Source organism: Elephantulus edwardii, unplaced genomic scaffold, assembly GCF_000299155.1.
Source record: "Elephantulus edwardii isolate Elephantulus edwardi_28Jun2011 unplaced genomic scaffold, EleEdw1.0 scaffold00052, whole genome shotgun sequence".
Lineage (NCBI taxonomy): Eukaryota > Metazoa > Chordata > Mammalia > Macroscelidea > Macroscelididae > Elephantulus > Elephantulus edwardii.
Window position 1 is genome coordinate 115,435 of NW_006399802.1, and position 10,515 is coordinate 125,949.

A 10,515-nucleotide genomic window follows, 5' to 3' on the forward strand; every position below is an offset into this window, starting at 1 on the left:
AGAAAAGAAAAAAAACAATTGAACCGTATCAATTATTCTGTGGTCTTCCTTATTAATTGTCTAGCTTTCATGTGCATACAAAACAATTTAAAAAACAATGGTGTGGGTCAGACACAGAGAAAGGATGTCTTTTTTTTTGCAGTTTTTATGGTTTATTTAGCACAAATAAAATGTGCAAACAAGCTTTCTATTCATTTTCTTTGCTGTGCAGTCTGGCATTGGTATTGGTGACTCTAACGGCAAGCCGGGCTGCTCTTTTCACAATGGCTTTGTGGTTCTTGGAGGAAACATTGTGCGCAATCTCAGCACAGTAAGATTTGTTGCACATCAGTAGCACCTCGACATTGTGGACTAGGCATTTGCGGAAGCCACTGGGCAACATGTGCTTTGTCTTCTTATTGCTCTCGTAACCAATTTTGGGCATCAAGATCTGGCTCTTAAATCTTCTCCGAACTCTGTTGTCGATGCCTCTGGGCTTGCTCCAATTAAGCTTAATTTTGACATAATGGTCTGACTGGTGGCGGATGAATTTCTTGGTCCTCTTTTTGACGATCTTTGGCGTCACCCGGAGTCTGAGGGCAGCCATTATGCCAGTGGCAGATGACAGCCACCTCCATAGACAGCGCGGAAGGAGCGAAAAAGGATGTCTTTAAAGTGACATCCTTGCTCTATAGAACTTTAAAGAGATCTTTGACAGAAGATTTGCTCTCTGCTTTTTTTGTGTGTTGATTGCTGCTACCATTGGTGTTATTGTACACATATATAAAACACACATCTACATGTGCATACATATAGTATATGTAAGAGAGACATGTTTATTTCAAGAAAATTGTTCATATGCTTGTAGAGGCTGGCAAGGATCAGGTACTAATGAGTTCAAGTAATCAATAGACAGTATCCAAGAAATACAGGACTGCAGGGTTCAAGGTCACCAGCCAGCAAGGTCATCTAGGAAGCCTTTCAGACTGCAGGGTCAAGTCTATTGATCAAAAACCAGGTGTAAGAGTGGACCAAACACCCAGAATTTTTCCAGAGATCTTGCCAAGCTTGTCTTCTATGTTGTTGTTATTAGGTACCGTTGAGTCAAGTAAAACTCATAACAACCCTGTGAGCAATATATCTGTCCTATCCTATGCCATCCTCACAATCTCTGGCATAGTTGAGCCCATTCCTGCAATCACTCTGTTAATCTACCTGGTTACAGGTCTTCCTATTCTTTGTCATCCTACTACTTTTCCAAGTAGGATATCCTTCGCCAAGGAATAGCCATTCCTGGAAAGATGCCTAAAGTATGTGAAATGAAATTTTATCATCTTTGCCTTCAAGGAGTACTCTGGCTGTACTTCCTCCAAGACATGTCTGTTTAACAGTCCATAGGATATTCAGCATTCTTCTCCTACACCAAAGTTTAAAGGCATCAGTTCTTCTGTCATCATTGTTCATTGTCTGTCTCTAGATGCATAGCAACTGACTGAAAAAATTATGACCTGAATCAGGCACACCTTAGTCCTCACACTAACATCAATACTCTAATAATTTGGAGAGGTCCCTGTCTACAGACTTTCCCAGTGGATCATTTCTAGTCCAAATGAGTTGATGGTCCAGGTCAGAGCTACAGAGGTCATAGAAACAGCAGAATCTATTCCCTCTAGTTGTTTTGCTTTTTTCCTCTCATCTTCCTTGAGAATTGCCATCATATTACAGAAAGTGGCCACAGAACCGACCTTCTGCTGAATGTGAGGCTGCTGCTTAGAAGTTTATCCTTGCTTTTGTATTCCAGAAAACAGAAAAAGTCGATTTTTCCTACAACAAACTGGCTGATCCCAAGTTCTCATTTTATGACAAGACTTTGGTGGAAGCAGTGAAAAAGAAAGATCATTACGTGCATTTATTTTTTCTCTCACTCTCATTATGCCATACTGTAATATCTGAGGAGAGAGTGGAAGGTAAGGAGAGCCTAAGACCTCTTAACTGAGAATATGTCACAGACTGGTTGGAGATGGGTGGTTTGATATGGTTTATAACAACTTAACCTAAGAAAGAATAGTTCTAGTAGGGAGTACTGTCCAACAATGGAATAAATAAATGGTCAAGATAAACAGCTCCCAATCATTGGAGATGTTCAAGTAGAAACAACCTTTAAAGAAGGTTTTAAAGAAGACTCAGACTTAAGAGAGTGGTTTGATTTGATTACTTCTAATTTTGAGGTTCTGTAATGCTGCATCATAGAATCCATCTGAATTGTTCCCAAGATCAGTCCTATTATTTCTGACAAGACTTCTTCAAGGATGAGCTGAATTGTCATCTTGTCACTTCACAGTTTAAAAGTATCTGTCCTAATTCTAGTTTCTTTAGCAACCAAATATAGCTGTCATTCATGAATTTATCAAAGCCTTTTTAGAACTGGATGTTAAATGACTGACTATAAATTAAAAACTTTTTAAAAATCAAACAAGGATGAGGTAACCAAATAAATAATGTCCTTTGAAACCAATATGCTCTTAATACTACCAGTACCAACATTTTATACTTGTATTTTACTTACAGTTTTAAAAATTTGTTTTGTTTATATACATCCTATGGTTTTCATAATAGTCTGCTAAGGTAGTCAGAACAAGAACAATAGTTCCAATTTTATATAGAGAAATTAAAGCTAAATGAGACTTATGACTTACCTAACATCTAAGAAGAGAGAGAGAAAAAAAAGATCTTTCACATCTCCTGACTCTGTGAGACCCTACCTCACTGATGCCTTTCTAGTCCTGCCATCCCAACAATGCTATTTCTTTAAGTATATTTTTACAATGGTCTCATGCACTATTTGTCTTTATGAGACTGAGTTAGTTCACTCAGCATAATACTCTCTAGACTCTCCTATGCTATATAGTATTTTACAAAATTGTTATTCCTTAGTGTGTCATAAGTATTCCAGAATGTACCACACTTTCTCAATCCATTTGTTTGTTGATGGGCATTTTGCTGTTTCCATAGTCATGCTATTGTGAATAATGCTGCTATGAACATAGGTGTACATATCTTCATTTGTGTCTCAGTTCTCTTTTTATCGAGGTATATATATTCCTAGCAGTGCAATAGCTGGGTCTTAGGGGATTTCTATGGTCAGCTCTTTTTTTTTTTTTTTTGCGGAAGCACCCAACTGCCTTCCAGAATGGTTGTACCATTTTACATTTCTACCAGCAATGCATGAGAGTTCCAATTTCACCACAACTTCTCCAACATTTATTGTGTGCTGTCCTGTTAAACTTTGTAATTGCTGCTGGAGTGAAATGGTATCTCGTTTTTATTTTCATCTTTTTGATTGCCAGTGATTTTGAGCACTTCTTTGGGCATCTGTTTGCCATCTGAATATCTTCCTTTGTGAAAAGTTTTATCATGTCTTTTCAATTACCTTTGGCTTTCTTCATGTGTGCTATATTTTATGTTATCCTACAACTTGTGTGGTCTTCAGTCATTATGTTCAGTGTATCAAAACTTCTTTGGCTAGTCTTTAAATGCAGGTGGAGTAAACACAAGGTCATATTTTGAGTCTTATAAACATATTTTCATTTTCTTCAGCTTCAGCATCATAGGAACAGTTCATAGGCTGTTCCACACTCAGCCCCCGGCCTTGTTCTGACTGATTACATTGAGTTTTTCCTTTGTCTCTTTCCACAAGTGTAGTCACTTTGATTTCTGTGTAATCCATCAGATTAGGTCCATGTGTATGGTCACCATTTATATTTTTTAAATAGAGATTTTAATGAAAGATCACAGAGAACTTGGGTTTCCATTCATTCATTGTTGCACATTTTCCTCCATGTCCACTCCTTCCCCCTGCCATTTATATTTTTAAAAGGCATCTGCCAGCACCACAACAAGATAAAGGTAAATAATCCAATTGAAAAATGGGCACAGGATATGAACAGACACTTCACCAGAGAAGACATTCAGATGGATAATAAGCACATGAAGAAATGTTCAAAATCCCTAGCTCTAAGAGAGACGAAAATCAAAACAACAATGAGATATCATCTCACCCCAGTCAGAATAGCAAAATTTAACAGAACAGCAAGCAACAGATGCTGGTGAGGTTGTGGATAAACTGGAACCCTTATTCACAGTTGGTGGGAGTGTAAAATGGTGCAGCCACTGTGCAAGGTGGTATGGCGCTTTCTCAAAAAGTTGCAAATAGAGGTACCATTTGACCCAGCAATTCCATTACTGGGAATATACCTCAAAGAGACCATAACTGACATCCAAGCATATATATGCACACCCATATTTATCATGGCTTTGTTCACAATAACAAGGAGTTGGAAACAACCTAAGTGCCCATCAACAAATTAATGGATAGAGAAACTGTGGTATATTCACACAATGGAATACTACGCTGCATTGAAAACCAAGGAACTCATGCAATATTATTCAAAATGAGTGACCCTGGAGGACATTATGCTGAGTGAAGTATCTCAGTCACAAAAGAACAAATACTGCATGGTGCCACTGTTTTAAAACAGGACTGACTTCAGGGTTGGGGGGGGAGACTGAGAAAGATAGGTTCAATAATGTATACTGCATTGAAACAGATGAGGGAGAAAACTAAAAGGGATATGTAATTAGGTATTTTTGTCATGATGGGAGTCCAGAGCAAAGGCTGCATAGTAGAGTGGATCTGGGGGGAGGGATTGTAAAACAATGAAAGAATTTTTCTTTTACTTTTCCAAGAGAGTAGTGTATTAGGGGGAGGGTTGGGAGAGGAGAAAAGTGCAACATGAAGGAAAGAAAATCCAAAGTCTCTGTATATTTTCATTGAAATTAATAATAAAGAAAATTTTTAAAAAGGCATCTGCCATAAGTCCATTCTTGTGCAAAATTTTTATCCTGAAATCTTTGACTTTCTTTCTGCCACCGAAGCCATGTTTTCCAACTGCTAATGCTTTGTTTCCAAAATTGCTACCCAGTTAGTGATTATTATTAATGCATCTTGCTTGCATACTTGTTCCATTTCAAACTGCAGATGTTGATAGAAATACTTCAAGTGGCTAATGTATAAATTTGAATAATAGTTATATTAATAGGTAAAATATTAATCTTTGTATCTTTTGACTCTGAATGTGACACCTTTCCCCTTCAATTTGTCATTCCCAGAAGAGTAGATCATGTAATTGTCTGATTCAAAATGGTCAATCAGTCCATTTCAGTTCACTAAGGTCTGTGATACTGATCTTTTGTATTTCATTTTGCTTTTCACAGCTTCCAATTTTTCTAGCTTCATACTTCATATGTTCTGTATGCCAGTTATTAAAGGGTAAAGGCTGTTTTCAGCTATTTCTCTTCATTTTCATTCTTGCCACATCAGCACATAATGTCCTTCACTGAATTAAAGCTTTATTCCTTATGTGTCATTAAGGTAGATTCTATTTTGAGGAGGCAGTTCTTCCTCAGTTACATTTTAAATGTTTTCTAAGAAGAAGCTCATCTTCTAGAGCTGTATCAGACAATGCTCTGTTGCTATTCATAGTGTCTTCAAGAGCCCATTATTTAGAATGGATTGCTGTTCTTCCTTATTAGTCTGTTCAGTCTGGAAACTCCACTGAAGCTTATACACCATGGGTAGCCCTACTTGTATTTGAAACACTGACGGCATAGCTTCTAGCATCACAGAAACATGCAAGCCACCAAGGTTCAACAAAAGGACATATTAACAATGGAATAAATTTACGATTTGATCAAAAAGTCATACTCTCCTCCATATTATTCACAAGAGTAAGACTCTGATGATGTTAAGCTGTTTTTAAAATTAACCTTCATAAGTACTGCAGAATACACATCAGGTTGTAATGAGATTCTATAAGGATGTTCCATAGATATCTTGAGTAATATCAGATTGAAAGGTTAAAAAGGTGTTATTAAGCTTCCCAGAATGAGTTGCAAAGGTTAAAATAAACAAACCCCATTCATGTGTATTTTTTCATTGTGTACTAAACTAATAGCCTTATTATCTTATAGTCAGATTTGTAAAAGTACAGCCAGTCTTCTGCAGGACCATCTTAGGTAAGACCACTTGCATGAGAACAATCCTAAAGACCCATTTAAAATTCAATTTTATGGAGCCCTCCCTCTGATTCTGTGATTCAGGATTCAGTAAATGTGGGTGATACTGAGTAACCTGCATTTTTAATAAGCTCCCTAAACCATCTTTAGCCACAAAAATTTGACAGTAACTATGTTTTACTTCTTTGAATACATTTACATGCACCATGTACCTCTGTAATTAATAGTGAACCAGGTCTATAAAAATAAATATTAGACACAAAAGAGATTGAGGTGTTTTATACAGATTGTTCTTTTTTATTTTAAGTGTCTACTAGTTTTATTACTAAAATTTTGGATTCTATCAATAGCAAAAAGATAGAAGCAACACAAATGTCATCAACAAATGGATGAACAGAAAAACTGTGGCACATTCACACAATGGAATATTAAACAGGATTGAAAAATAGATTGTCCTTTTAGAGTCAGACTTGTGAGGGAATTTTGAAGAAAGATGACCACTTCTTGGCTCCATTCTTATGGAAGCCACCTGAAAGGAAATGCCACTTCTGTGTAGCCTTCAGTTGCTCATCTTTGTGGGTCCTGGCTGCCCTCTCCTTTCCTGTCAGGTGAGCTGGTATACCAAGCTCAGTCTCCAGATGAAGGTGCCCTGGTCACCGCTGCCAGAAACTTTGGCTTTGTATTCCGTTCCCGTACATCAGACACAATCATAACAGTTGAAATGGGAACTACTAAAGTCTACAAATTGCTGGCTATTTTGGACTTCAACAATGTGCGCAAACGGATGTCTGTTATTGGTGAGTACCCCACCTAGTTTTTTATCCCCTCCCTTTCTCTTTCATGTACGTTCACATGTTAACACTCTCTTTTTTTACCCCAACTTTCTTTTTTTTGTTGCTGCTGCTAAGAATATGCATAGCAGAAAATGTAATATTCAGAAATTTCCTTTCTAAAACTTACTTTTCAAATATGTTACTTCATTTAGAAAGAAAATTGACTTTTCATTCAATCATTCATACACATTTTGGGGAGGTTTTTTGGTTGGTTTCTTTGTTTGTTAATTCAATAAAGGAGGGTTTCCCCCCGTTCATCTACACAGATTACTTCATTCACATTGTGTTTCATATGATCATTCCCATACATTGTGTCTTATAAAATTAATCACCATTGATCTATGCCCACATATCACCCTGTCTTTTCAGAACCCCACTGGATCTTTCCTAATTCCCATTCAAGTATCCCTTCTCAGGTACTATGCCTCAGTTATACAGAGTCATTCCCAATTCCTCTATGCTGTATTTTCTCTTATACTTATATAGGGAAGGGGTCTTGTAACCATATGCAAGTGCTGTTCTGTAGAGTTTCTAGTAATGGCTCATCAACACTCCAAGAGAGAATATTAAATGAACATGAGGTGAAAGTGGGTTTGGGGTAGAATGGAAGGACGATTCATGTTAACTTGCTGTAAGTTAGTTTGGGCCCCAGATTGAAGCAAAAGAAAAAATCTTTATCATTGGACCTTGATTAGATATCAGCTTTAAATGACTTAATTGAAATACTAAATCTGATTCTGTATTAATCTTCTACAGGTGATAATATCAAAGCCATGAAAGACCTGGTCACATAAATTCCTCCCTCATTCTTACCATATCATTTGACCTGGGTGACCACTCATTAAATGCTTATCCCCACAAAGCAGCAGAAATCTTATAATAGCCTATATGATCACTTTACTTAATTTGCTTATCCTCAGTTCGGACACCTGAAAATCAGGTAATACTGTTCTGCAAGGGTGCCGACACCATCCTTTGTCAACTGCTTCATCCGGCCTGTGACTCGCTCAGAGATATCACCATGGACCATTTAGATGTGAGTATTTGAGTTGCAGAGGAGGGAGGCTGTTGGCAGTTTTGTGTGTCTGAGAGTGTGTTCACTTGAGTTTCTCTATGTCAGTGTTTCTGTATAGGTGTATATTGGTGTATCTATGTCTCTGTAAGTGAAACAATTAAAAACTACCTTATTGTGTAGGATCCTCACTGACCACATTACCAACTTCTCTGTCAGAGTTGGGTATGACAGGACCCTAAGGGAATGATGAGGATTATATGTATGAAAACACTTTTAATAAAAATAGTTCCCTTTATTTATTAATTCATGGGTCAGGGTGTCCAAGTCAGACCTGAAATCTGCTCCAGAATGGGAACCTAGTGGTCATGATGGGAACAGACTGTTCCTAGGGTATGGAGTTGGGGCTGCTAGATACCTCCCTCAGCTGTCATCAGGATTACAATCCCAAAAGTCACTTCCTTTCCTTACTACACTCTTCTCCCACCCTCCAGGATTTAGATTATATCAGAAAGAGAGAGCAGTTCCTGCCAGTTGCCACTAAAATGGAAAACAATATCCATACCCTCTGGTGTTTCTAGCCCAAACCCCATATATACAAATTGTTAGAAGACAAGGAAAAGAGTAAGGATTGGCCAGAAAAAGAAATAGATTGGAGGAAATGCAATTTTATTAGGCCACTTTGGCCTGGCCCTACATTAACACATAGTCAGAAGCTGGTGTACAAGTGGCCAAATGTGCATGAAAAGATGATCATAGTCATTAATTATTAACCCACTCCCATTGAATTGGTTAACTCAGATTAACTCATACTGCCCTTTCATCAGGCCTCTAAGGCTATATACATAACTGCAGGTAAAAGTTGCCCATTGTTCCCATTTGTAGCATCTGGTGGATTTGAACTGTAGACCTCTCAGTTAGCAGCCCAAGGCAAAATACATTGCTGTTGCTGAGTACTGCCAGTTTGGAACTGACCCATATCTAACCCTCCAGCAGGTTTTCAGAGGCTGTAAATCACATGGGAGATTGGCCATCTTTCTCCTGAGGAGTGTCTGATGGATTCAAACCACATATGTTAACATTGGCAGCCCAATTCTTTACCACTAAACCACCAGAGAGCTCCCTTAACGTACACTAAGGAAATGTAAATCAAAACCACAAAAAAATACACTTTATTCTTAAAAGGATGAATATAATAAAAGGAATGCAGACATAATAAATATTGACATGATGAGGATAAACGAAAGCCCTGATATATTTCCAGATGAGAATTACATAATGTAAAATTATGTAGCCGCTTTGGAATACAGACTTGTAGTTTCTCAAAATGTCAGACATAGAGTTATGGTGTGGTCCATAGACCAGCTTCAAAGTGGATCATAAAACAGATCTTTTAACCTTCATCGTGCTACCAATCTTAACAGATACTTATTTATTCTAGGATCTGACTGCACTCCAATCCAGCCAATTAAACACTTGATAAAGCTGTCAACTTTGCTGAGTCTTTCAAATAATTCCAGCAATTTTCTTGCTGAGTCTCAAGTTTCTCTAAATTAGATCATATAATCTACACATACAATTTTACACCTTCTTTGATTTTAATTGTTTTTGTCAGAAATTACTCATAGCTGAACCTCCACTTGGTATTCAGAGGCTGTAAATTGGACAGTAGGAGATTACCCATCTTTCTCCCACAGAAAGCAGGTAGGATTCAAGCTTCATGCCTTTGAGTTGGCTGTGCAGCTCCTTACCACAGGGCCACTAAAGCTATGTTTTATTTTCTTTTCTTGCCTTATTAACTTAGCTTAACAAAAGTTGTTGCTGAGTCATCCTTCAATCCTGATGCAACAATCTTCTTCATATAGTCCAGCCTCCCAAATTACTTGCTCAGCATACAGATTGAATGTTGTTTTGTTGTTGTTGTTGCTGGGTGCCATTGAGTCAAGTTGAGTACAACTCAAAGCAACCCTATGAACAGATCAACACCCTGTCCTCTCCTGTGCCAGCCTCACAATTTCTAACATTTCAAGCCCATTGTTGTAGTCACTGTGTTAATCCACCTGGGTGAGAATCTTCTCTTTTGCCATTCCCTCACCTTTCCAAGGAATAGCCTTTTCTAGCAACATGTCCAAAGTACAACTTTGCCATCCTGGCCTTCAAGAAGCACTTTGGCTGCACCTTCTTGAAGACGTATCTGTTTGTTTAATTTGGCAGTTTGTGGGATATTTATTAGTCTTCTCCAACAGCACAGTTCAAAGGCATCAATTTGAATAGGTATAGAGAAAGGATACAACCTTGCTGTCCACCTTTCTTGACTCTAAACCAATTTAGAATACCAGTAACCCATTACTATTAATCCACCTTGATTGCTTATTCTATATCAGACTGCAAAAGTTGGTAGAAATTAGAAATTTCTTCCTCCTTGACTTTAATCATTGGTACATATATTTGAGTAACTCTTGTATTAATAGGATGTTTTTGTATGTGTATGCTCTATGAGGAGAATTGTGGCATCAGGATTGGTGGAAGATCTATTTACAATCTGCGTTATGCAGATGACACAACCCTGCTTGCTGAAACTGAGGAGGACCTCATGCACTTGCTGCGAAGGGGTCA

At 37.7% G+C, this 10,515-nt stretch overlaps 2 protein-coding genes across 2 annotated transcripts in view; one reads left to right on the forward strand and one right to left on the reverse strand.

The window, feature by feature from the left end:
- Window positions 1-10,515, forward strand: part of LOC102850289 (probable phospholipid-transporting ATPase FetA-like) — a 141,902-nt gene that overhangs the window by 113,825 nt on the left and 17,562 nt on the right. The window contains exons 10-12 of the mRNA XM_006886938.1: window positions 1,781-1,946; window positions 6,663-6,851; window positions 7,808-7,923. Coding sequence (XP_006887000.1) covers window positions 1,781-1,946; window positions 6,663-6,851; window positions 7,808-7,923 — 471 coding nt within the window. The remainder of the gene's footprint in view (window positions 1-1,780; window positions 1,947-6,662; window positions 6,852-7,807; window positions 7,924-10,515) is intronic.
- On the reverse strand, window positions 188-586 carry LOC102866722 (60S ribosomal protein L32-like). The gene has a single exon (XM_006886815.1). The coding sequence runs from the start codon at window positions 584-586 to the stop codon at window positions 188-190; it is 399 nt and encodes a 132-aa protein (XP_006886877.1).